Genomic DNA, 27,220 nt, shown 5'->3' on the forward strand with positions numbered 1-27,220 from the left:
AGATTGTTCAGTATGAGATGCAGCAGCGAACGCCACAGGAAATCATTCCTGCCGAGGGACATCAGACAGTCATACTCAGCCAGATATTCATTAGCCTTAGGGCCCCCTTATTTATTTCATGCAGAGGTTGTTGAATGTGGTACTGTGTATTGTCTATTTTGTCTTTTTTGTGTGGTTATGTACTGCGCAGTCTTTAAGCACAAGAAATTTCTGATGTCTTTATATTAGATAGATGGCGCAAATAGATTAGACAGACAGACGTAACCACACCCGAAGAAGAGTAATGATGCGCTCTGGACTGGTCGTTTTAATGACGTGGTATTTAAAACCAGTACGTTGTTTTAAGTGTGACCTATATAGATGTTAATCGATTATCAAAATATCATTCATACTCAAATCGCAGTCGCGTGACAAGGCACTTCGGATCACGTTGGCTAAAGATGCTGGTAAGTTTTGTAATGTTAGGTCATTTCAAGTAAAATATTTTAATTTTAAGTGTGGTTAAATTTACGGCTGTTTCATATTTTTTCTAATTTAACACCATGTTCTTTTTTGTTTCCTCTTTTTTTAATTTGAAAACAACATTGATTTGCTGATTTATAATATAGCATTTCTGTAATTTTACAGCAGGACTCTCAGTTCAATGAACAACCTAATGCATTTTAATCTTTATTGGTAATTTAAAAAAATGACAACATCCAATAGCCCCAAAATGAACCTATGTGTCGCGTAGAATCACTAAATCCTGACATAACGGACTCAAATGCGATACAATCCGTTCAATAAAACACTGGTCATAAATGTCTCTTTATTAAAACTGACAGCGTCTATCGGCCGGCCAGCGCGGTTCGGACCGGCGAGCGCAAAGAGGGGGGTTATGGGTAAAGGAGGCAGAGTCCGCGTCACAGGGAAGGACGGGAGCGCCTGGAGCCGAGAGGAGTATGGAGGGCAGGAGGAGGCGGTGAGCCACCCGGCGCACGGAGTGTAACAAGAAAAAAACAACACAAATCAGGATACAGCAAAAGAAACAAAGTCACCGAGAGACGCCGCCGTGCGGGAAAAAGGGAAAGACGGCGCCTGGTTGGCGGCTCCGCGCACACCGGCGCCTCGGATGCGGACCGAGTTCGCACTTCACCGGCGGCGAAGAAAAGAGCTGGATCCCGAAGGCGGCGGGACCGAAGGGAGGCAGCCTCGCAGAGGAGGGGGTCGGGAAGCCGCCCCGGTCCGCCGCTCCAAAAGCATTAAGTTTGGCATCGGCGTGATGATGCAGGCTGCAGACGGGGAAGTTTAATGCGGCTGCAGAGAGCGGGCAGCCCTGGGACCGACCGACTGACCGCGCGGCGCTTCGCCCCTTTGGGCTTTTTTTTTTAACCTGGGGTATTTGTGGGTCCCAAGCAATTTCAGGAGGCGGCGATTCCCAGGCTCTTTAGGCCCACGGGCATAACCCAGGAACGAAAAATACATACAAGGGGCCGCTTTGGCCTTCTCTGGCTAAACGCACCTTTAAAACTAACAACAATAATAAAGGAAAAGTGCTGTGTTTTTTTTTTTCTTTGGACCGAAAGCAACGCCGATCCATCCATTAAGATGTCGTCAGGGGCAGAAAGGCGGCATGAAAACCGGGTGAAAAAGCTGGAAGCCATGATCCAGGATCCCAGATCGGCGCTCAACCTGGAAAGTTTGGTGGTAAGTTTGCGGCGCTGTTTTATTAATATTTAATACGACTGCCTTGTTGCTGCAGCCCTGCACCGGACTGTACGAGTCCCAGGAGGAGTCAGCTGGCCGGATCGCGGCTTATTTGCTTGTATTCCCCGTTGGCATGTGTATTACGTATATTTTTTTGTATTTGTATTATGCAATATGTCAAGTGAATGCATGACCATGTTTGACCATTTCGCGCACGTCAGCGCTCAGATGACCGATGTGTTAATGATTTTGCACGTTTCCTTGAAGGATGAGGACTTTAACCGCCCCTTTCGGCTTTATTGACTATTAACGAGGCGCGATGGAGACCTGAACGGTGACTTTAAAAGCGTTTGGCTGGCGACACTGAGCCGATATCCGCGAGAGAAGCGCGCAGCGGCCGGACCAGGAGCCACCAGCCGGTGAAACGCTATCCGGGACATGAAACGGCTCCGTTCAGGCTGGAGGGGGAAATGGGGCGAAAGCCCCGCGATGTGCCGGACGGTGGGGACAAGGCGCTGAATACCAAACGCGGTTTCGGGTAGCGTAGATGCCGGCGCACCCCCTCCCCGGGCGTCTGGCTATAGTAATGCAGCCAGTGACTGCAGACCGGCGAGGGACTCTGCCATGGTCTCATAGCTCGGGAATGCGGACTTGGGGCTGGAAGCCCAGCTTTCATGGCGATTTTCATCGCGATTAAACCCGCCGATCATTTACAGCGCGCGCCGCGGAGCTGCGGTCCGGATGCTGGGGGGCGAGAGTCCCGCGCCGCCTTTAATGCCTGTGTATTGCTGATCGTGCAGATGTTTGCCCTGTTCTTTATTTGCTTGGCAAAAGCAGTGATGTGGTGTGTTAAATATGCAGGAAGAGTTGAGTTGGGGGGCAGGGAATGTTTATTTTCCGGGGATGAGGTAGATCAGTGAGTGGGAAGACTGCGGGGGAGGCGGCACAGCGGATCCTGCGCTCCTCGGTGATGATGCCTTTTTTAAATCCCTGTTTTTAACACCTACCCCCCCCCCCCCCCCACACACACACACACATCATACGCTATGGCTTCTCCTATCAGCAGTAAGCCCTTACCTCACCCCCTTTCCTCTGTCTGAGCGTCATAGTCCAAGAAAGCACCAAAATCGTGCTTGTAACAGCACTGTCTGGTTTCAGGGCCTGTATCTGCTCAGGTGGAGGTGGGTTGGGTCTAGATCCGGCGGGTCAGAACCCTGCAGTGGCTGATATCCCCCAGAAATGCACCTGGGTCCGAACAGTCACCTCTCTATGAGCAGCTGAGTCACACAAACATGCACAAGCTAAGTCAGGGGGGAGCAAGGTCTCTCTGCCCCCCCCCCCCCACATCTCCTGCTTACGGGTGGGATTAGGCAGTGCCAGCTGTCCCTTTGCTGGCATCGACTCCGGATGCCGGCAGAGCCCTGGCTGTTGTACCTTTGGGCGTGGTGCACGAAGCGGACAAGTCCCGCTGTTCCCACAGTGGAGGCGGTGTGGTGTGGTGGGCCGTATACTCCTGGCTACTGGGGGGGGGGCACAGCTGACCTTCTGCACCCCGTCCAGGAGACTGACGGATCCTTTCCTGTTTCCAGGGCTGGATAAATCTGCATGGGTGATATAGAGATGCACAATATCATTACAGAGCCAGACGCCGGCATTGGTCCCGCGTCTCCTACCTAAACGTGTGTTTGTGTGTTAGCAGCACTAGAGTTAGACACAACTACTGAAATGACGACGGCTGCATTTCATCACCCATCAGCCGCTTTCTGCAGTGGAGGTTTTATTAGAGATCTCAATGTACTGACCTGTGACACGTTTTAATTCTTTTCTAAACCTGCCCCGTAGATCTTTGATTTTCCACAGAATAAAAAAAGATGTGACGTCATTCTGCTGATCTGTGCTGGGCAGTGGCTCAGAGCTGCTCCAGCGATCAGTGTCTGTAGTATATTGGTTATTAGTCTTGGTCAGAATGTCCACATCGGGACCCCAGTATAAAATGCCACTGTTCCCCCAATGACTGACCTTTCTGATTCTGATCTGCCCTGTGGTTTGTGAGTGACAGTGCCCCGTGTGCTGTTGCCATGGCGCCATCGCAGGATGCGCGTGCTGTGCCAGTTGAGTGAGGCATATGCTGGCCACTGCCCCCCGGTTGAGGAAGTGCCTTTGTGAGGCTCCGCCCCCAGCTTCTGTCTCATTATTTCCTCATTCTTGGGAGTGCCGGAGGGGCCCACTTCTGGTTGTTGTGGGGGGAGGAGGCTGTGCCCCCAGGCCCGTCAGCAGGTTCAGGCTTAGATGGCATTCCACTGTTAACCATCATCCCCCCCCCCCAAGTCACTGACACTGGACAGTGAGCCAGGCAGTACAATGCTGTGTCCAGACCCATCCTGGTCCACGTGCCCCCCCCCCCCCCAACCCCACCCTACCCAAGGTGGTGCTGTCTAGTGGTGTCACCCCCGAGGATGAATGGTTCTGCCCAGTGTTGACGTGGCGATGGCAGCCTGGGGCTCAGGCTTGGGGGGGGGAGCTTGCATTCTGCATCTTTCCTTATTTTCTGTTCTCTCTCTCTTTCCGCTCTGCTCTGATAACATCTGATGACACACCCTGTTGATTTGAAGCCAGCCAGTGTTCTCATGGCACTGATGCATGCTGGGATATGTGGCTTCAGGGTTAGCAGCTCACCCCCCCCCCCACCTAATTATTTATGGCCTCTTTTAATTTTAAATTTGTCCAGCGCAGTGTGTTGGCCATTAGCGATGAGGGACCTTCCCACAGCTGGCACCTGCGGTTTTCCTCCCCCCCCCCCAATCTGTTTAGTGAGGCCAAAGCACCACAAACACTCTAAATAAAATGATTGTTCTGTGGCGTCTGTGGGACGCGGCTTAACTTGCCGGCTTGATGATTAAGTGTGAATCATTTCTAATGTTTGGTACAGTGAGTATCTTCCCTGGGGGGTGGCAAATAAAGTGCTTGATGCCTACATCCGTGTGCCTCCCTCTGAGTATATAAGGAGATTTCCAGCAGTTTGTTAACAGAAAGATTAGTATCATTTTTACTCCTTTGAGTGTTTTGATGGTGTGAATTTTGCCGAGTTTTTTACTGTGTCTGGGGCTGTTTGGGCCTTTGACTGGCCACAGTGACCACCCACTCATCCTGTTGGGGGGGGGGGATTAATGTTTATTGGCTAGTGTTGTGCCATGCCCCCCCCCCCCCCCCCCCCCCGAGGCTGAGCTCTCTCTCCCTAGATGAAGACAAACGGCCCACAGAAAATTGAAATCATATCCTGGATTTAAATTTCAATGTGTCCCTAAAAGACGTCGACCCCCCCCCCCCCCCTTCCCCCTTCCCCAATACTCCTTATCTTTGAGGGTGTGGAGGCCCCAGAGATTCACTGTGCTGCAGGACAGTTGGGGGGGGGCAGTGACGGGGTAAGCGCCGCCTGCTTTGCAGACAGGTCAGGGATCAGCCGGTTTAGTGGGGAGCTGAGCAGCATTAGCTGGTAATGAGAGGCTCGTTAAGATCGTTAAGTTCGTACAGAGCTGAAGTTGCGATTATACTTTCTAAGCTGGTTATGTGGCAATGTGTGTCTTTTTTTTGTTGTCTTATGGTTGTTTGTGGGAGTCCAGCGTTGGCATTAATCTTAGGATTTATCTGGAATCCAGTATCTTCCGATACTTAGAACCTCCCAGGAAATGCTGCTGCTGATGATGATGGTGATTTCAGTGGTGGTGGTGATGGTGGTGGTGGTGGTGGTGGTGGTGGTGGTGATGATGGTGGTGGTGGTGGTGGTGATGATGGTGGTGGTGATGATGGTGGTGGTGGTGATGATGGTGGTGGTGGTGGTGATGATGGTGGTGGTGGTGATGGTGGTGGTGATGATGGTGGTGGTGGTGATGATGGTGGTGATGATGGTGGTGGTGGTGGTGATGATGGTGGTGGTGGTGGTGGTGGTGATGGTGGTGGTGGTGATGATGGTGGTGGTGATGATGGTGGTGATGATGGTGGTGATGGTGGTGGTGGTGATGATGGTGGTGGTGATGATGGTGGTGGTGGTGGTGATGATGATGGTGATGATGGTGGTGGTGGTGATGATGGTGATGATGGTGATGATGGTGGTGGTGATGATGGTGGTGGTGGTGGTGATGATGGTGGTGGTGATGGTGATGGTGGTGGTGGTGGTGCCAGTGTTGGTGATTATGGGGAAGGCAGGAGCTGTTCAGAGCAGATAGACGTCCAAACACACATCTCTTGTAGAAGCTGGAGACGGGTGTTTTGAGTGTTGAGAAGGACCTTCTGTTGGACCATTAAGTGATTATTATTCTGCATCACTCACACGCACACACCATCATAGATACACACCATCATAGATACACACCATCATAGATACACACACACACACACACACACCATCATAGATACACACACACACACACACACACACACACTCAGACCTGTAGTTATAGACTCCCTCCCTCACTTGCTCTCTCACTGTCCTTTCCCCCACATAAGCGCAGACTCCCCCCCCCCCCCCCCCTCCCCCAAGTGGGTTAATTCCTGGAGGGGGGGGGGGGTTGCCCTATGAATCCATGGCAGCTTTATTCTGCACCAGAAGTGCCCCCCCTGTCCGCAGGGAGAAAATGCTGCCGTATAAGGCGGCCTGCCGAGGTGGCTTCTCCCACAGCCCCCCCCCATCTCGAGCCTGTGGCCGTCAGCAGCTGCACTGTTACTTGCAAGCCTCCCCGAGTCACTGAGTAGGAGCGCCGGCGGGTCGGTTCCCAGAACGGCTCCGCATGTGACCGGATGCTGGCATAAGCGGGGTGGGCAGAGCACAGCTTAGTGCGTCGTGGATGCGGCGCTGGGGCGTCCTGCCGAGTGTGTAAGCAGATCACAGGTGTGCCGCATGGGACCTGGCCAGCTCAGACGTCATCTGTCATCTTCGGCGCTGCTCACATGAGAATGCCGGTTCCCCAGCCACGGGGACATCCCCAAGGTGTCTATGTCCCGCCCGAGCGGAACCGGCAGAGGTCCAGCTCGCGTGTTCCCCGTACGCAGTGGCATGAAGAGGTGTGTGCTGGTGACGCGCTTGTAACGCACCGGGAGAGCATGCGAGATGCTCTGCACACAGCCTATGCATGTTTGGGGACTGACTCACAGTGTATTTATACACCTCTGTCAGTGGGAGGTGCCGGGGTGGGGGGGGGCATGAGGCTTTAGCAGGCTGTGCTCCTGGCATTTGCTCTAAATGACGCTGACCGGGGGATGGGGGCTGGGGTCCTGGCTTCTTGAAGGGCTTGGCTGGCCTGTCCCCCCCCCCCCCCCCCCCAACGTGACCCCCCCACCCGGTGTCTCTCTGGTGGAAGTGTGGTCAGTGTGTGGCCTGTGGTTTGTCCCTGCGGTCGGAGGCGGTCAAGAGACCTCGCGGTCACACCGGATCCCCGTGTCTGGCCTTGTGACCTGTTTGACTCTGTACCGGTATGATGTCACCCTAGTCCTTCCTGCGATACCGTGGTTTATGAGGGAGGGGTACACGCATCCCAGAATGCTGTGTATCTTCATGGGGTGGCGGGGCACTTCTGAAATAAGAACCGGACGCCGTGTGCCTGCCACACCTCTCTGCATGTCCCTGCAGCTCCGATGCCGTTTAATGATTTTCTTTTTTCTCTTCGGCAACAATCGCGAGCAGTATGAGTCACTGGAGCCGCTAACCGCTGTCGGTGTGGTGTACCAGCCCCCGCTCCTGTTTGTCCTCCTTTCCTTGTTCCTGTGAATGCCTGTGGTCCTGGGTTCTGCCCTGACCCGGTCTGCAGCCAGTCTGGTGCTGATATGTGCTTGACTCGGCCCAGTCCTGGAGCCGACCCCCAGCCCTACCCCCAGCCCCACTGAATCGTGGGCCGGCTGGTATGTATCTTCATGGCTATTTTTAAAGCATCAGAAGTTCCAAGAAAAGCACAGTGTTTCTGGGGGGGTGGCTAGCTGGGGGGCCATTCCTGTGTCAGTAACCCTTTTTGGGGGGAGGGGGCTGAGGGAGCTCTGAGGATGGTGTGATTACTTCGGTGCACATCCAGTCTATCAGTTTAAGTTGTGAATGTAATATATGGCTAATGTCTTAAACTCTGATAAGCAAATCAGTACTGGTGGGTACTGGTGAGTACCTACTGGCTGAACGCTGTATGGTGGGTACTAGTGAGTACCTACTGACTGACTGCTGTATGGTGGGTACTGGTGAGTACCTGCTGGCTGACTGCTGTATGGTGGGTACTGGTGAGTACCTGCTGGCTGACTGCTGTATGGTGGGTACTGGTGAGTACCTACTAGCTGACTGCTGTATGGTGGGTACTGGTGAGTACCTGCTGGCTGACTGCTGTATGGTGGATACTGGTGAGTACCTACTGGATGACTGCTGTATGGTGGATACTGGTGAGTACCTGCTGGCTGACTGCTGTATGGTGGGTACTGGTGAGTACCTGCTGGCTGACTGCTGTATGGTGGATACTGGTGAGTACCTGCTGGCTGACTGCTGTATGGTGGATACTGGTGAGTACCTGCTGGCTGACTGCTGTATGGTGGGTACTGGTGAGTACCTGCTGACTGACTGCTGTATGGTGGATACTGGTGAGTACCTACTGGATGACTGCTGTATGGTGGGTACTGGTGAGTACCTGCTGGCTGACTGCTGTATGGTGGGTACTGGTGAGTACCTGCTGGCTGACTGCTGTATGGTGGGTACTGGTGAGTACCTGCTGGCTGACTGCTGTATGGTGGGTACTGGTGAGTACCTGCTGGCTGACTGCTGTATGGTGGGTACTGGTGAGTACCTGCTGGCTGACTGCTGTATGGTGGGTACTGGTGAGTACCTGCTGGCTGACTGCTGTATGGTGGGTACTGGTGAGTACCTGCTGGCTGACTGCTGTATGGTGGGTACTGGTGAGTACCTGCTGGCTGACTGCTGTATGGTGGGTACTGGTGAGTACCTGCTGGCTGACTGCTGTATGGTGGGTACTGGTGAGTACCTGCTGGCTGACTGCTGTATGGTGGGTACTGGTGAGTACCTGCTGGCTGACTGCTGTATGGTGGGTACTGGTGAGTACCTGCTGGCTGACTGCTGTATGGTGGGTACTGGTGAGTACCTGCTGGCTGACTGTTGTATGTCGCTGCCTGACCATCCTCAGCTTTGCCAGTGAGGCAGCAGCACTGTGTGTCTCTCTGCTTACTGCCTCTGTGGCCCCCCATCCCCCCATCGGGTTGGTGACAGACACCCCAGCCTCAGCTCATCTTATCAGCAGGCAGGCTAATGGCCCGGGAGAAGCTCACCCCCCCCCCGTCTACCCTGGTGTTAACCACAAATATCCCTGGAATGGATGTGCAGATACACAGTCTTTCCTGTTGTTTTCCGTGTGGGGGTGCTCATGTTTTTTTTGTCCTACACTGCTGTTCCTGCTCTGCACGGGGTGTTTGAGGGGGGCGGGGTGGTGTTGACCTTCTGAGGGCAAATTGCTGGGTCTGTTGTGCCTCATGGGGGAGGGGGGAGCCGTTTCCCAGCATGCACTGGGCTCACATGGCCAGAGCTTGGCCCATAGATGAGGCAACAGAGGAAATGACTTGCAGACTGGCTGTGGGAGCTGACTTCCTGCCGAGGCTGTGGACGCCGCATGTCACTTCCTGTATTGCTGAACCCATGAGTGCTTCCCTTCAGAAGCCATTTTTGTGTGTGGAGATCCTGTGTGGCTGGCGCGGTGGCGGCAGTGTTTGTGCTTTATGAGCTTGGCTGTGTGGGCGACCAGCACATTCGCAGCCTCCAGTTGGGTTAACAGGTGTAGAGGATTGTGGGTAGTGTCTCCTAGGAGACCAGATATGGCCAATCATCTTAACTGCAGCCGGCCTGGCCTGTGTAGAAGGCGGGCTGGAGAGACTGCAGCCGCTTCTCTCCCATCCATTCAGCGATGGTCTCCTGGTCATGTGATCTGCATGTTGCTGCTTTCTCACGCACACACACACACACACACACACATGCACACAAGATGACTGCAGCTCTGCTCTAGACCTGGCCAGCTGTGCTGCGTGACCCTGGAGTGACTCTGGCCCCCATACAGTGGCGACACAAGACCCGCTGGGTCATTCCGGAGCCCAGTTCTTGTTCTGGCCAGTCTCTTCTCCTGTGTCTGTGTGAGGTTGGCTGTGCTGTTTCCGTTTCGCTTGCCTGTTATGATGGAGAGACTCTGGACCCCTGCGACTCCGCATAGGACATGCGGGGATGGGTGGATGTGCGGATGGAATCTGCCTGCCCCTCACTCATCGCCCCCTGCTCTTGTCTCCCATAGGATGCCATGAATGCCCTCGTCCTGGACCTGGACTTCCCTGCGCTGCGGAAAAACAAAAACATCGAGACATTCCTGCAGAGATGTAAGTGCTTCCGCGCCTCCTGGGCTGGGATTCTGTGCCTTCGGGACGTCGGCGGTCCCTCAATCGTCAGGCACGTCAGTGATGCTGTTTCAGCCAGTCCATACTGGTTAGCGGGGCTGAGGGGGACTGTGTTAGCACAGGCTGGGGGGGATCTGGGTTAAGGCCTTCGGGCCCTCAAAGCAGGCACAGCGTCTGGCCATGGCGGTGCTGTGATGGTACCGTGGTGTTGTCTTGACGTTGCCATGACAGTGCAGTGACGTTACCATGACTCCCACAGATGAGAAGCTGATGGGCAGCGTGCGGGACCTGCAGATGAAGTCAGAGGACTTTGACAAAGTGAAAGTCATCGGTAGGGGGGCGTTTGGTGAGGTGCATCTGGTAAGGAACCAAGGCGGCGGGGGGTGTGCACGCACACACTGATCCTCACTGCACAATTTATTATCTCTGCACTATTTATTTACTGCCTGTTTGCACCTTGCACACCCTGTTACTGTAATATTAGGTATACTATATGTTACTATATGTTGCACCAGGTCCATGGAGAAAGTAACCTTGAACCTTGAACTCCCTGTCCCTGTCCCTGTCCCTGTCCCTGTCCCTGTCCCTGTCTCTGTGCCTGTGTGTGTGATCTCCGCTCTGTGTGTCCTCTCTGGCAGGTGCGCCACAAGGCATCTCAGAAGGTCTACGCCATGAAGGTGCTCAGCAAGTTTGAGATGATCAAGCGTTCTGACTCTGCCTTCTTCTGGGAGGAGCGGGACATCATGGCCTTTGCTAACAGCCCCTGGGTCGTCCAGGTGGGGCCGCCTCAGCCGATGGGGGTGCGGTGTCGCGGGACTTGGGAGCATGTTTGCGAGCCACGCCGTCTGCTTCTGTGCCCCTCAGCTCTGCTGCGCCTTCCAAGATGAGCGCTATCTATTCATGGTGATGGAGTACATGCCGGGCGGGGACCTCGTCAACCTGACCAGCACCTACGACGTCCCGGAGAAGTGGGCCCGCTTCTACACCGCAGAGGTGGTGCTGGCCCTGGACGCCATCCACTCCATGGGCTTCATCCACCGCGACGTCAAGCCCGACAACATGCTCCTGGACCACCTGGGGCACCTCAAACTGGCCGACTTCGGGACCTGCATGAAGATGGACTCGGTGAGGGTTGCAGTGAGCCCCACCCCCCAGTGGCATCCGCCAGTCACCCCGTCTTCCTGATACAGACAGATGGACGTGGTTAATGTCCCGAGAGCAAACTGTGCACTGATCCTCATACCTTTCATGCTGCATTCAAACAGGACTTTGTTAGTAAATGCAGACTGTAGAATGCAGGGGGGGGCTTCACTACATAACCCCCCCCCCCCCCCCCCCCCACTCCCAGTGATGCACCAAATAACACACTGCGGATTAGTCAGCCCCCTGCATCTAGCAGCATGGAGTGTCAGAGCTGCAGAAGCTTTGCTCAGCATCACCATCTAGTGGACAGAATGTGACCTGCACCCAACCCCCGACAGTGACTTGCTGCTGGCTCTCAGCCACTGTGTAATTAGCATAATTCACACCTTGTTTGTTAAGAATTCGCAGCTTGGGGTCTAGTTTTGAGGGTCTGGTTGTAACACGGATGTATGAACCAGCCGACTCATGGGAGCAGTGTCGTTCGATCCGATGCTAATTAGCCCATTAGCACATGAGGGCTGCGATGCTGCTGCCTGGCCAGCCTGTATCAAACTGCATGTCTCTCAGCTCCGGCTCCATATCGCCGGGTGGGAAATCGATGGCTTCTGTGTGCGAATTCACCAGCTTGCCCTTTGGTGGATGGAACTGACAGTTGACTCTCCATCTGCCAGTGAACTGGGATGCCGGTGAATGCCAGTTGGCAGGGTGGTTTAGGGTTTAGTCTGGTGTATAGCTTCGACAGCAGCTCTGCAAAATTATTGCCTATTATAGGCTAGTAATGGAATTAAAACCAGCACCCCATAGTGTCTGGGTGGACTGGGATGTCCCTGCCCACTATGAAGCTGATGGAGCTGTCTGTCCATCAGTCTTTCTGCCTGTGTTCTGAGTGTGTGTGGGGGGAGGGGGGCAAGGCAGGTGGCTGGTTTCTGGAGTAAAAGCTTTTGATCTCTGTGGGCTCTGTCTGGCAGACGGGGATGGTTCGCTGTGACACGGCCGTTGGCACCCCAGACTACATCTCTCCTGAGGTGCTCAAGTCCCAGGGCGGTGACGGCTACTATGGGCGGGAATGTGACTGGTGGTCAGTGGGAGTCTTCATCTTCGAGATGCTGGTTGGTGAGTGAACATGCCACCCCCACCCCCCCGAGACCTGAGGCTCTGTCAGCTGCAGAGTAACCCCCCCCCTCTCTCCCCCTTTTCTCTCCATCGTCACAGGCGACACTCCGTTTTATGCCGACTCCCTCGTCGGGACCTACAGCAAGATCATGGACCACAAGAACTCTCTGAACTTTCCAGACGATGTGGAGATATCTGAGGATGCCAAAGACCTCATCTGTGCCTTCTTGACGGACAGGTGAATGACAAACGATCGCGCGATGGAGGCGGGCACAGGGGAGGACGGTGTCTGATTGGTCCATGGCAGACATGTGACCCTCGCTCTGTGCACAGGGAGGTTCGTCTGGGGCGCAGTGGTGTGCAGGAAATCAGACGACACCCTTTCTTCCAAAACGACCAGTGGACCTTCGACACCATCCGGGACAGTAAGTGCTGCTTTTTATCACGGGCCTGACCAGTCCGGTCCGGTACTGATCGGTCCAGAGACGCATAGAAGAGGCTACAGAGGTTAGCTGTTACTGACTGGACCTGTTTGCTTACCTGCGTCAGTGAGGTGTTCCTCAGTCCCGTCACCGTCTCTCTACTCATCTCGTAATAGTTATGGGCCTGTCAGGATAACGACGTTACCGACTTATCGTGTTGCATATGGACGTAACCTCGATCATTTTTCTGACCTCGCTATTAGTAAATAGTGTTTACATGAGAACGAATGGCCCTAAAACTTCACACCGTCCGCTGCTTCCGCTCTCTCGTCTGCGCTATGCTTTGCAGACGCCGCTCAGGGCTGGTTTTTACTTCACGCAGACGTCTGAAGGCTGTAAAGCTGGAGTATCTACAATACTCAGTGTCCGTGCTTCCAGCTCCAACGAGCCGGGCATCTAGTGAAACTACACATAAAACAAAACTAGATTTCAAAAGAAAATGAACAATACTATTAAAACCGAATAAAAAAATGCAAACGATGAGGACACTGACTCTGACACACAGCTATATGGTGCTGCAGTACAAACATTTTATTTTAGTTTGTACCCGTCTGGGAGTCTTTATATGGAATCATATAAATGCTGCTATTTCTGGACTTTCTCAGTCATTCTTCAAATCAACTCGCCATTTTTATCATCATTCTGATCATAGAGGGTAGTAAAGGTGTTTGTATACATTCTTTGGCTACTTCCTGGCTCCCTGCTACTTTTCCCCAGGCCAATGAATGATTGAAGTTTATCGCGTCACCGAGTAGAGCTGCCATGGGACTGGGTTGGCAGCATATTGCCCCTCTACACCTCTGTGCCAAGTGTAATTTTAGTACATTTTTGATAAGAGCCTGAGAGTCCATTTTATCTCTTTTTTTGGTTGTTTTGTTTTATTTCAGACATTTACATATCTTTACTGTCCAATGTCTGAAGATTCTCAAGTTCATTGCTCTTTGAAAGGCTACACTTGCACTATTATGCTATTATAATGGTATCAGTGGTATAAATCATCTTAAAAGCACAATGATATCGTCCAACAAAAGAAGTTATCGTGACAGGCCTAAATGGTTAAGGCAATGAGTTCATAACCAAGTGGGGTGTTGGTTCGCGTCCCATGATTAGATAAGATAATGGTTATTGATCCCAGGGAGGGATTTTTGTGCATACAGCAGCGAGGTATGCTGGGTACAGCCCAACACACCTGTAGTGCAAACGAAGTAAACGTGGTTCAAATGAAAAGTACATAGAATGTCCTGGAAAACAAAATATTAAGGAAATATAAATAAATCAGTGGATGTTGGATGTGTAAATAAAAAAATAGAGAGCAGCCTACCTTTACTGCAACAGTGCTCTGTAGTTCATAGGAGTACTTTGTTGTAAAGTACTTGGACTGAATTGCTGTATAAATGTCAGAAAAGTATGATGAATTGGATGAAGAGGAAGTTTGATGTGGCACTCCTCGATGACACTGCTTGTTTGCACAGTCAGCCTGGGTCAGTCAGGCGCTGAACACCAGACCGGGTCCCATGTGTTGTGGTCCCATCATAGTGTGTCAATATCGCCTTAAGGTGATGATACACGGGGCAACTTCTTGAGCAATGTTGCCGGGCAACTGCCAACCAGATGAGACAAAGGGTAATTCATCTGGAACTGGATGATCGAGAGAAGTTGCCCACTGCTGGTCACAGATTTTTTTTTTCAAATAGAAATCTGTTGCCCAACATGAATAGGAAAGTGTCTGAGCAACATTGCCTGGCAGAATTGCTCAGAAGGTTGTCCTGTGTATTGTCGCCCTTAGTTGCGGCTCCCCACAGGCCCAGAGTGTCGTTCCAAAGGGATGTTACTCTAGCTGTTTCTGTGGAAACGGCCGCCTCCAAGACCCGCCCCTTTTTCTGATTGACCGCCTGGATCACCAGGCTCATAGGGGAAGCGAATCAGAGTAATGCCAGCTCCTGCCTATTCTGCAATTGGACACACACACACCTTTGTCACCCCCTGCGGCACCCTCTCTCCCCAGCTGTGGCCCCCGTGGTCCCGGAACTGGCCAGTGATGTCGACACCAGTAACTTTGACGAGATTGAGGATGACAAGGGAGACGTGGAGACCTTCCCCACACCCAAGGCCTTCGTGGGCAACCAGCTGCCATTTGTGGGCTTCACCTACTTCAAGGAGAACCAGTAAGAAGCTCCCAAACCCGCCCCCCCTGCAGTCAATCCCCTGTGGATGGGGGGAAATCTCATTCTGCTCAATTTACCCCACAGGTTGTTAAATGACACAAATTCCACCACTATGAAGAGTGAGCATAAGACATCCATCAAGGGGGAGGTGGGTGTTTAGGATTTGTTCCCATGATGCTCTCCTCTGGGCTCTCTGAGGTCTGACGGCCAGTGGGCAGGATGGCTTAAATGTAGATGTAATACTCTGAGTTCTCAGGTGCTGCATAGTCAGTGGCAGTGTTTACCACCTGCACTGCACATATGTAAATATGTAGAAATATTAAGACTGACAGTTTTCCTCTCTGTTACAGGACAGCCCCGCAGTGAGTACTGCCTTGTCCCTCTGCTGCACAGTGTGTCCATTCAGAACCACGCATAGCCACAGGAAGCCACCACGGATATTCTAAGATGTTCGACAATCTTCTACTGTGTTGTGCATGTTCAAGTTCTAGAAAGTTCTGTGTAGATTAGATTGTAATGGCAGAGATGCCCTGAGAGGCAGCTGTGCCCCCAGACTGGCCGTCCGCTGTGTGTGTCCTATTTATAACCCCACCCCCCACCCCCCTCCCAGTCTGCTCAGCTTCAGAAAAAAATCCACCAACTGGAGGAGCAGCTTAACTGCGAGATGCAGGCCAAGGATGAGATGGAGCACAAGTGCAGGTAGGGAGGGGCAGGCTGAATGGCTCCCGGGGTCCTGCCTGGTCGCCATGACCACTGGTGCCATGGCATCTTCCACATGTGGGCATCTCATTTGGCCGCCCGGTGCTGTTGTCTTTTTAGGGCTGCCAGCAGCCGTCTGGAGAAGATCTCCAAGGAGCTGGAGGAAGAGGTGAGCCATCCGAGGAGAGCCGGCAGGGCTGAACACACAAGGGAGAGAACCTGCTGACCCCTCTTAACATCTGCAGATTGGCAGCAGAAAGAGTATGGAAAGTACACTGCGCCAGCTGGAACGGGAGAACGTGCTCCTGCAGCACAAGAGCACAGAGAGCCAGCGAAGGGCAGAGAGCGAGTCCGAGAAGAAGCGGGTCATGGAGAGCGAGGGTGAGTCCCTCTGCTGGCACAGCACTGTGCCGTGTAGTTCCCATGTAGCTCCAGTGTAGATCCCCTGTAGCTCCAGTGTAGATCTCATGTAGCTGCAGTGTAGCTTCCGTGCAGCTGCCATGCATATCCTGTGTATATCGCATGTAGCTGCAGTGTAGCTTCCGTGCAGCTGCCATGCATATCCTGTGTATATCGCATGTAGCTGCAGTGTAGCTTCCGTGCAGCTGCCATGTATATCCTGTGTATATTGCATGTAGCTGCAGTGTAGCTTCCGTGCAGCTGCCATGTATATCCTGTGTATATCGCATGTAGCTGCAGTGTAGCTTCCGTGCAGCTGCCATGTATATCCTGTGTATATCGCATGTAGCTGCTCCGTAGCCACAAAGCTGTGCCTCCCTTGCAGTGAACAGTCTGAGGGACCAGCTAGATGAAATGAAGAAGAGGAACCAGAACTCCCACATCTCCAACGAGAAGAACATCCAGCTCCAGAGGCAGGTCAGTGAACAGTGGCCCGGTCCAATTTGGCCCAGAAGAACCTATGTCCATTTCCTATGTCCAGTAAAGGAGGTCATGGGTTTACGTGTTGTTCTGAACACGGACCGTGGCCTATCACTTATATCAGAATAGTCTACTGAATGACGCGGGCTCATTGCTTCTCAGTGTTCACATGTTTAACATGCGTTCCCCATCCCATGCGCACCCCTGCCCCCAGCTGGATGAAGCCAACACGCTGCTGCGTGCTGAGACCGATGCAGCCACTCGCCTCAGGAAGACCCAGACGGAGATGAGCAAGCAGATCCAGCAGCTGGAGTCCAACGGGCGCGACCTTCAGGATAAGTGCTGCATGCTGGAGAACGGCAAACTGAAGCTGGAGAAGGACTTCATCAGCTTGCAGTCGGCACTTGAGGCAGAGAAGAGGGACCGCAGTCAAGGCTCCGAGACCATATCCGACCTACAGGGTATGCTGGAGAAGTTAGGGTTGTGGTAGGGCAGGCTGTGAACCAATCACGATGAGAACAGCTACAAATGGCAAATGAGCAATTTTATTGCAGTTACCCCCTATCTGTACTCCTGTTAGAATCGGGTGTTCTGAGCTGGGCTCCTCTGTTAGAATCGGGTGTTCTGAGCTGGGCTCCTCTGTTAGAATCGGGTGTTCTGAGCTGGGCTCCTCTCTGTTAGAATCGGGTGTTCCAGGCTGGGCTCCTCTGTTAGAATCGGGTGTTCCAGGCTGGGCTCCTCTGTTAGAATCGGGTGTTCTGAGCTGGGCTCCTCTCTGTTAGAATCGAGTATTCCAGGCTGGGCTCCTCTGTTAGAATCGGGTGTTCTGAGCTGGGCTCCTCTCTGTTAGAATCGGGTGTTCCGAGCTGGGCTCCTCTCTGTTAGAATCGGGTGTTCTGAGCTGGGCTCCTCTCTGTTAGAATCGGGTGTTCTGAGCTGGGCTCCTCTGTTAGAATCGGGTGTTCCGAGCTGGGCTCCTCTCTGTTAGAATCGGGTATTCCAGGCTGGGCTCCTCTCTGTTAGAATCGGGTAGTCCAGGCTGGGCTCCTCTGTTAGAATTGGGTGTTCCGAGCTGGACTCCTCTCTTAGAATCAGGTATTCCGAGCTGGGCTCCTCTCTGTTAGAATTGGGTGTTCCAAGCTGGGCTCCTCTGTTAGAATCGGGTGTTCCGAGCTGGGCTCCTCTCTTAGAATTGGGTGTTCCAGGCTGGGCTCCTCTCTGTTCGAATCGAGTACTTTGAGCTGGGCTCCTCAGTTAGAATGGGATGTTCCAAACGCATATAATGGAATGTTACGCATTGGAATGGAATGTTCCAAACACACAGAAAAGGGGTGTGTTATTAGAACAGGAAGACTTAAGTAGTGTCAGCTGGTGAAAGTACCAGAAGAGGATTATGTGTTATGTTCGCTCTCACTGGTTTGGCAAAGAGCTTCCAACAAGATGGATGTGTTTTGGGTTTTTAGAGCCAGCAATGCTGACTCTGGTGATTTTTAGTATAGAAACAAAGACTTATTTCTAGGTTGTAGTAAATAATCATGGGACATTTTTCAAGTCTGTTTAGTCTTTTACTACTTTCTGGTGTGAGCTTCCACCCCCCTTCCCAGCACGACTTTGTTTATCCCATTTTCCCGAATGCTAACCACACTCTAACACCTCTTTTCTCTGCAGGACGTATCTCTGGGCTGGAGAATGAGGTCCAGCAGGTGAAGAGCTCCCTGGCCAAGGCTGAGATGGAGAAGAGGGAGCTGCAGGAGAAGCTCACTGACCTGGAGAAGGTGAGGAGCTCTTCCCCCTGACTGATGATGTGGCCTTTTCTGAATCTAAAACTGGGCTAATTATCTGATCTACCTGCACTGTTTACAGTCTTGGCAAGTAAAATTAAAAACTATTTTGCACTGCAAATATGGTAAATATTCAGAGAGAAATAAAATGGTTAGAATCACATGGTACATGTCCAGATGTGCAGCCATAATTGCTGACCCCTCCCCTTATCCTCTGCCCCTCCTTTGTGGACCAATAGGAGAAGAGTAACCAGGAGATTGACATGACGTACAAAATGAGGGTCCTGCAGCAGACCCTGGAGCAGGAGGAGGCAGCACACAAGGCCTCCAAGGCGCGACTCGTGGACGAGAACAAGATCTATCAGTCCATCGAGGAGGCCAAGTCTGAGGCCATGAAGGGTGAGGTGGGGCCAGCTAGCTGGGGGGTGGGGCCACCTGGTTGGGGGTGGGGTCAATGGGCTGGGAGGTGGGACCTATTGGCTGGGGGCGTGGCCATCAAAGTAGGGTGGGGGATGGGAAGGTGAATTTTACCAGATTAACGTACAGAAGAGACTTGGGGGACATGAGGGAATTCCGAGTTAGAGGGGAGGTCTGTGGACAGACCACAGTGCTGTGAACCACGCTGGTGTTGGTTCTGGTTTTGATACTTAATGTGTGCAAACCGCCTTGTAGAGATGGAGCAGAAGCTGCGAGAAGAACGTGCCTCCAAGATGAGCGTGGAGAATAACCTCCTGGAGCTGGAGAAGCGCTGCTCCATGCTGGACTGCGACTACAAGCAAGCCCAGCAGAAGCTGGACGAGCTGCGAGCGCAGAAGGAGAAGCTCACAGAGGAGGTGAAGAACCTGACCCTGAAGATTGAGCAGGAGATGCAGAAGCGCAGCCTCATGCAGAACGACCTGAAGGCCCAGAACCACCAAGTGAATGCTGTGCGTATGTCGGAGAAGCAGCTGAAGCAGGAGGTGAACCACCTGCTGGAGATCAAGAGCAGCCTGGAGAAGCAGAACCAGGAGTTGCGCAGGTGAGCGATGGGCAGGGTAGGGGCAGGCGGGGCTCGATCCAACCCCGTGTGTGTCTGTGCTCACACATGTTCATGGGTGTCGCCAGGGAGAGGCAGGACGCGGATGGGCAGATGAAGGAGCTGCAGGATCAGCTGGAAGCTGAGCAGTACTTCTCCGTAAGTTCATCCTGGAAGGTGGGGGGGCGGTGCATGTCCATAATGCTGTAACCACGGTTACTTGTCTCCCTAGACACTGTACAAGACGCAGGTGCGTGAGCTGAAGGAGGAGTGTGAAGAGAAGAACAAGCTGTACAAAGACATCCAGCAGAGTCTGCAGGAGCTGCAGGAAGAGAGGTGGGAGGCCTGACCCCTATCTGGTGCACCTCCATTTTTCATGCTTGCCTGTCTGTCAGTCGATTGGTCTGATGTTGGTCCCACTGGTCCCCGCCTTCAGGGACTCGCTGGCTGCTCAGCTGGAGATCACACTGACCAAGGCGGACTCGGAGCAGCTGGCCCGCTCCATCGCCGAGGAGCAGTACTCTGACCTGGAGAAAGAGAAGATCATGAAGGAACTGGAGATCAAGGAGATGATGGCACGGCACAAGCAGGAGCTGGGAGAGAAGGACACCACCATTAGCTCGGTGTGCGGGGGGGGCGGGATGGGATGGGACAGCTGTGGCCCACGGGGATGATCGAAATGGTTTAGGAGGAATGAGTGCAGCGGAACACTCTGGTGCTCCACCATCACGTGCAATACTGCCTCTCATGACAGCTCTTCCTGTAATAATTGATAAGTGATAAAATATTCAAGGGCATTGAAAATTTGGAGCTAGGTTTGGAATAAGGTTAATTTCAGGACCTGGACTTTGGCATAAAGGTCTCTTTTTTTCCTCCGGCCCCCTACAGTTGGAAGAGGCAAACCGCACCTTGACGAATGACGTAGCCATCCTGGCCAGTGAAAAAGAGGAGTTCAACAACAAGCTGAAGGAGATGCAAGAGCGTAAGTAACCATTTCCAGGCTGATTCTTGAGTTTCTTAAAGTACGATGGGGAGATGTTCAGCTGGTTTGGAGTGAGGTACTTACGGCATGATGTTCGCTGTTATGTCGGCATGGGGCTGGTGTCTATAATGATGATATGGATGTGTGTTGCCCCTCAGAGCTGCAGAAGACCAAGGACGAAGAGCTGCTTTTGAGTCAGATGAAGATATCCTTTGACAAGCAGCTGCAGAGCGAGAGGACACTGAAGACCCAGGTCCGGTGCAGGGTGCCTTACCGTCGCGACCCGCAGATCTTCACACATCAGACCGAGTCATTCAGTTGTTGGTTCCGTCCTTTTCAGGCTGTGAACAAGCTGGCAGAGATCATGAACAGGAAGGAAGTGCGTGGCGGTGGCAGCCGCCGCGGAAACGACACGGACATGCGCAGGAAGGATAAGGAGAACAGGAGGCTGCAGCTGGAGCTTCGCTCGGAGAAGGAGAAGCTGAACAGCAGCATCATCAAGTACCAGAGGGAGATCAACGACATGCAAGCGGTCAGTGGCTGAGGCGGTGATCCAAAGAAGACCACGCCATCGGTCCATTCAGCCATCGGTCCATTCAGCCATCGGTCCATTCAGCCATCGGCCCATTCAGCCATCGGTCCATTCAGCTAATACTTTAGCATGTGAAGTCACAAGGGGCTTTTTGTTACTTCTGGGGCCCCAATGAAGAAGTCTGTTTCAAAAGCTAAATGAATAGCCAATAAGTAGAGTTAGAAGATTGTAGCTAGCTGGTTAGCAGAGCATGCTACTAAATAAGAAATGCATTTAATATTTAGAGTAGTGATGTTGTGGCCAGTAGGGGGCTCCACACAAATGCATCTTTTGAGTGGTGGGAAATGCCGCTGCTGGAAGTCACCCAGTGTCACCTGTGGAACTGGGTTAGTCACATGATGGTTTGAACTCTCAGAGCCTTCTGGTCCTTCATGCAAAGTGAAGCCCCGCCCCCTCCTTCCCCCCAGCAAATCGCGGACGAGAGCCAAGTACGCATCGAGCTGCAGATGGCGCTGGACAGCAAAGACAGTGACATTGAGCAACTGCGTAACCTTCTGACGTCGCTCAACGTGCACTCGCTCGACTCGGCCAGCATGAGCAGCGGCCCCGACTTCGATGGTGACGACGCCTACCCAGGTAATGCACCAGTAACGCACTCGGCACCTCATAGCTGGGATCTGAAACAGTGATTCTCTCCCGACTGAATGATGCATCATCTCCGACATCAGGTTTCATTTCCCGTTGGTCTTGTATCATTGTTCAGTTTCTCTGCTTTTCTTATGCGACCTTCTTCTCTTTGGTTCCATGTCTCCGTACTTCCTCCTCCTCCTCCTCCTCTCTCTGTCCGTCTCTCTCCCATTCGGGGCCCTCAGTGCGTCTGACACACTCCCACACGTCCGAGTCCCTCTCCCTCACCTATGAGCTCACCTCCCACTCTGTCTGCGTCGACACAAGGCCCTGTGTCTTTGAGCCCGAGGATGACGAGTTGGAACTTGAAACTGAATCTTATGCCGTATCAGAACCTGACAATGCAGGTGACCTGCTTGGCGTCACATGTCAGCATGAGCCTTGACTTCGCGATACCCTTGCAGTGTCACTAACCTAACTGATCCATCCTGCTGAGCTCTTTGTCTTTCCTCAGGTCCTCTCTGGGTTTGCTCTTTTGTCTAAAATAGTCTTCTAACCGACTGGGTGTAATTCCTGGTTTGGCCCAGACTATTGCCTCTAATAGTATGAAGTTGTGACTGACCAATCTAACTAGCTCATGATCGGGTGACATTTTTTAGTGATGGAGGTGCTTTTTTAGATTATTATTTTGGAATACTCGTTTTCTGTTGGTGCACATGGACCACTGAGCACTTCTGTGTCGTCTGCAGAAACCAGGCTGGAGGGTTGGCTCTCGCTTCCACTCAGAAACAACACCAAGAAATTTGGTTGGGAAAAAAAGGTAATTTACTTAAAGTTCTCCAACAAGGCGGTCCATTATCCAGGAGTGTAATGAGTTTTTAGTGAGGAAGCACATCTGAATCTCCACTGTCTACAATCTCCAGGCTCCATGCTGTCTCCTTCTCGTCCTTGCAGTATGTGGTAGTGAGCAGCAAGAAGATTCTCTTCTACAACAGCGAGCAGGATAAGGAGCACTCCAACCCACACATGGTTCTGGACATCGAGTGAGTACCCGCCGTTCTGACTGGCTCCGCTTTGTACCCAGGAGGACTCGTGGTGCCGGTTTTCAATGCACTTCTGATCCGCTCCATTCTCTGTTTCCGCAGCAAGCTCTTCCACGTGAGGCCCGTCACCCAGACGGATGTGTATCGGGCCGACGCCAAAGAGATCCCCAGGATATTCCAGGTGCCACAACATAGACTACGCTGCTAGTCCTCTTAGGCTTCCTCTCAATCATGTACAGAGGGCTGCTGGTCCTTTTTTCTGAAGCCACACTGATCGATTCCATAATTACATTGTTCTTGTGGCTTGAAAAGAAGTGCTGCTTATTTCAGGATTTGTGGTCAACATCTGAGATCAACCAAAAAACCGAATGCGGCATGAAGCGCTTGAGGTCCGGGTTTGGAAGACGCACCTCGGATCTCTGAAGAAACTGGAGACTCCGTGAAAGCCTAAGAGCTCTCGTGTGATGTGATTCCCCTTCTCCACATCTGCCCTCCTAGATCCTGTATGCCAATGAAGGGGAGAGCAAGAAGGAGCAGGAGTTCCCAGTAGAGGCCATTGGGGACAAGTTTAGCTACATCTGCCACAAGGGCCATGAGTTTATCCCCACGTGGTACCACTTACCGACCAACTGCGAGGCCTGCACCAAGCCGCTGTGGAACATGTTCAAGCCACCCCCCGCGCTCGAATGCCGCCGCTGCCACATCAAGTGCCACAAGGACCACATGGACAAGAAGGAGGAGGTCATCGCCCCCTGCAAGGGTCAGTGAGCATGCCGCTAGGCGGGAGGGCTGTGTGGAGCAGGCTACGCGACTGACATCCTGCTCATCAGTATAGGGGAGGTATCAGGTAGTGGTGTTTGGGAGATAGCTTTGTACTGATAAAATCTCAAATACAGTAATAACCGTCTTTAATTTCATTTTATGTTAATATTTAATGTACTTCCGCTTTGAGAATAACATGGTTCCCACAGAGCACTTGGTGGCTGGCTAACTTGGCTCCCGGCTAATGTGGCTCCCGCTAGGCAGTTCATGACTAACACGGCTCCCGCTGGGCAAATCATGGCTAACGCTGTGGCTAACGCTGTGGCTAACGCTGTGGCTAACGTGGCTCCCGGTCGGTGATTGGTGGCTAACGCTGTGGCTAACGCTGTGGCTAACGCTGTGGCTAACGCTGTGGCTAACGCTGTGGCTAACGTGGCTCCCGGTCGGTGATTGGTGGCTAACGCTGTGGCTAACGCTGTGGCTAACGCTGTGGCTAACGCTGTGGCTAACGCTGTGGCTAACGCTGTGGCTAACGCTGTGGCTAACGTGGCTCCCGGTCGGTGATTGGTGGCTAACGCTGTGGCTAACGCTGTGGCTAACGCTGTGGCTAACGCTGTGGCTAACGCTGTGGCTAACGTGGCTCCCGGTCGGTGATTGGTGGCTAACGCTGTGGCTAACGCTGTGGCTAACGCTGTGGCTAACGTGGCTCCCGGTCGGTGATTGGTGGCTAACGCTGTGGCTAACGCTGTGGCTAACGCTGTGGCTAACGCTGTGGCTAACGCTGTGGCTAACGTGGCTCCCGGTCGGTGATTGGTGGCTAACGCTGTGGCTAACGCTGTGGCTAACGCTGTGGCTAACGCTGTGGCTAACGTGGCTCCCGGTCGGTGATTGGTGGCTAACGCTGTGGCTAACACGGCTCCCGCTGGGTAAATCGTGGCTAACGCTGTGGCTAACGTGGCTCCCGGTCGGTGATTGGTGGCTAACGTTGTGGCTAACACAGCTTCTGCTGGGCGATTCGTGGCTAACGCTGTGGCTAACGCTGTGGCTAACGCTGTGGCTAACGCTTTGGCTAACGCTGTGGCTCCCGGTCGGTGATTGGTGGCTAACGCTGTGGCTAACGCTGTGGCTAACGCTGTGGCTAACGCTGTGGCTAACGTGGCTCCCGGTCGGTGATTGGTGGCTAACGTTGTGGCTAACACAGCTTCTGCTGGGCGATTCGTGGCTAACGCTGTGGCTAACACGGCTCCCACTGGGCGAATCATGGCTATCGTGGCTCCCGCCAAGCGGTTTGCCGCCAATGCACCTCCCAGCTAATGCGCCTCCTGTCTTACGCACTTCAGTGAACTACGACGTATCGACGGCCAAGAACCTGCTACTGCTGGCCGCATCTCAGGAGGAGCAGCAGAAGTGGGTGAGCCGACTGGTGAAGAAGATTCCCAAGAAGCCGCCTCCACCTGAACACTTTGCTCGTTCCTCGCCTCGTGCCTCTATCAAGGTACAGCCCAGCCAGACCACGAGGAGGCCCAGCCGCCAGATGCCTCCTGGGAAGCCCAGGTGAGGGGGGGGGGGGGGCAGGCTTTCCCTTTTCACATTTATATCAGGCCCTGGACTACAGATGTAGGGTGGGGACATCTTGTCACCATTATCTAATGTCGATACGTTTTCTTGTGTCAGTAAATCTCTTAATGATCCCAAGATTCTTGGTCTTGGGGCTGCTATCAGATACTCTATGGCCCAGATTTGTTGTTGTCTATAACGGGATCAAGGCTCAACTTGCGAGATGAACACAAGCATGGTGGGTTCCTCTGGTAGCCTGACGGTTCTGTCTGGTGCTAACTTCCCATAGTGGTGGCCCCATGCTCAAAATCATCCTCCACTGACCTTTGACCCCTGTCCATTCTCGCACTGTGGTAGACCGTAAGTAGTGTGCACAGGTCACGTGACTGTGACCTCACTAACGCCTGTGTGTTACACTTATCCTGCCCAGGAAGCATGTGAGCAACTAACACTGCCGCTTAGCCATGGAAGTTAGACGGGGCAGGACTGTGGGCACGGCCTTGTGACCATTAAACGTCATACAGGGTCACGCAGGAAGCTAGCAGCTGTGACCTTTGACCCTGCCTCAACATATCGTGCCATCATCCATCTTCATGTCCATCTTTCCCACATTCTGTGCATCCCATCATGCTTTCTGTCGCTTGGGAATGACTGAAGGCTTTCAGGGATGGTGTGCCCCATAGAACAGGAACTTGCTTCCAGGGATATGAACGTATACTCCGCTGTGCTGACCAGCGCCCCCTCCTGGGAGCCGCCTCTGAGCCCCGCCTTCTCCCGTTCCAGAGTGCTGGACTGTGGTCTGCAGGACTGGGACTGGGCCGTCGATGACGTGGACGAGGCCGACGTATTTGATTTCTGAAGATGTACACGAGAGGGAGGGAGGGGGCGGGTAACCCGTGGCGCGCACTGGACGTCGTGGGTGTGCAGTGGGCCGATTGCCATGAGGGCGGATGCCCACACAGGCTGCGCGTCTGGTTATCCGGGGCTTAAGCTCATTAGCATCTGACTTGACGTTGTGGCAGAAGTCAATAGGCTGAAGCCTGCAGGAAGCTGGATTAACAGCAGAGCCAGTTTAGGGCATAGCTCTCCTTCCTGAGCGAATCCAATTCGCTGATTGGTAACACAAAGTCAGCTGACAGTGTTAATGTTGACTTGGTGTCCCGTGAACCATTCGCTGCTGGTTGTGTTTACGTTTCCGAAGCCTGGTCTGCCTGATTTCCCTGTTTATCCTGTGTAGCAGAATTGCATGCCGGTGTCTGTAGTATTTAATTTACCCCTCCCCACCCACCTTTAGCCTTTCATCTGTGACCTGTGACCTTTATCCAGTCCCCCTAGACAAGATGGCACCAAGATGAAGTGGGAAGACTCTGACAGTGCGCAGATCAGCTAATTTTGGTTTCTGGGTTTGTTAGCTAATTACCTGCGTGTGTAGCTTACTGTACTTGTGTCCATGTGGAACGTCGCAATAAAACATGCGAACCAGAAGCCTGGTGGTGTGTTTCCCAGCATGCCGTGTGACGTGCTTTGGAAACACTGAGACTTGCTGTGTGCGAGTTCTGCTGTCCAAGCTCTACGTACGTGTGTTTTTTTTTTTTTTTGCACATTGATCACTGGTTAACTGAGGTGAATCTAATTTTTTTTTTGTCCCTTCCCCCTCTCTCTCCCTCCTTCCCCCTCCCTCTCTCTCCTCACAGTTAACCATCTCTTCTTGTAGATGTGTCGAACACCCTGGGTGGTATTCCTTCTTAGTGCAAAGGACTGAAAACACACATTTACACTTTGCATACCCACAACAGACATGAATGCACAGATACTATTTTTTTATTCTTTTAGAGACCTCTTTCCTATCCTGGTTTGCAACACTTGGCTTCCACTTGTGAAAACTAGTCTTCAGTTCTGCGTCGAGGAGGGTCAGGTCTGAGTACCTGGACTGCTTGTATCCGTGGCAACGTGCAGACACATGACAGTGTTTCGGCCTGTTTATACCTACTGGTTAGACACCCCCCCCCCCCGCCCCCCCAGTCAATGGACTCTCAAGGAAAGCTGCAGTTTCAGATGCTCTACTGGTCTTCCATGGTCCTGAATGAAGGAGGGGGGGGCAGAGACTTTCAGAGAAAGAGGAAGTGCTGGACCAGCGGCCGTCTGCAGCGGCACCCCCCTGGCAACGCTATCGCGGCCCCCAGCACATTACGGAATAGAGCAGGACGGCGGTTTTCAGCAAAGCATCACCACTGATCTGGGGAACCAAGATCCAACATGAAGCCACTTGGGCGTATGCATTCTGGGCGGGAGCTGTCTGAATCCACAGCCCCCCCCCAGCCCCCCAGTCCCCTTTATTATTA

The 27,220-nt window shown here is 52.8% G+C and overlaps 1 protein-coding gene across 10 annotated transcripts; it reads left to right on the forward strand.

The window, feature by feature from the left end:
* Positions 1–873: 873 nt before the first annotated feature.
* On the forward strand, positions 874–26,977 carry rock2a (rho-associated, coiled-coil containing protein kinase 2a). 10 transcript variants are annotated; one of them, XM_072699389.1, is made up of 35 exons: positions 875–1,686; positions 9,999–10,080; positions 10,358–10,458; positions 10,737–10,874; positions 10,963–11,223; positions 12,210–12,354; positions 12,454–12,592; positions 12,688–12,779; positions 14,842–15,001; positions 15,086–15,149; positions 15,352–15,363; positions 15,612–15,700; positions 15,821–15,869; positions 15,946–16,081; positions 16,485–16,576; positions 16,794–17,040; positions 18,248–18,354; positions 18,600–18,759; positions 19,033–19,378; positions 19,465–19,534; positions 19,608–19,711; positions 19,812–19,998; positions 20,264–20,357; positions 20,516–20,610; positions 20,698–20,889; positions 21,357–21,525; positions 21,762–21,923; positions 22,266–22,336; positions 22,471–22,559; positions 22,662–22,740; positions 23,058–23,319; positions 24,662–24,875; positions 25,168–25,238; positions 25,662–26,281; positions 26,573–26,977. In XM_072699389.1, the coding sequence occupies exons 1-33, from the start codon at positions 1,588–1,590 to the stop codon at positions 25,199–25,201; spliced, it is 4,341 nt and encodes a 1,446-aa protein (XP_072555490.1). In that variant the 5' UTR covers positions 875–1,587; the 3' UTR covers positions 25,202–25,238; positions 25,662–26,281; positions 26,573–26,977. The 10 variants fall into 10 exon arrangements, with proteins under 10 accessions (XP_023690438.2, XP_023690437.2, XP_023690446.2 ...); XM_023834673.2 differs by having other exon boundaries at positions 26,173–26,281; XM_023834675.2 differs by having other exon boundaries at positions 26,173–26,251.
* The last annotated feature ends 243 nt before the right edge of the window (positions 26,978–27,220 follow it).

Source organism: Paramormyrops kingsleyae, chromosome 14 (assembly GCF_048594095.1).
Source record: "Paramormyrops kingsleyae isolate MSU_618 chromosome 14, PKINGS_0.4, whole genome shotgun sequence".
Taxonomy (NCBI): domain Eukaryota; kingdom Metazoa; phylum Chordata; class Actinopteri; order Osteoglossiformes; family Mormyridae; genus Paramormyrops; species Paramormyrops kingsleyae.

Coding starts and splice junctions, on each gene's coding strand:
- rock2a (XM_023834670.2), top strand. CDS start 1,588: ATGTCGTCAGGGGCAGAAAGGCGGCATGAAAACCGGGTGAAAAAGCTG. Junction 10,081..10,357: donor CGAGACATTCCTGCAGAGAT/GTAAGTGCTTCC, acceptor TGACTCCCACAG/ATGAGAAGCTGATGGGCAGC. Junction 18,355..18,599: donor AGCTCACTGACCTGGAGAAG/GTGAGGAGCTCT, acceptor GTGGACCAATAG/GAGAAGAGTAACCAGGAGAT.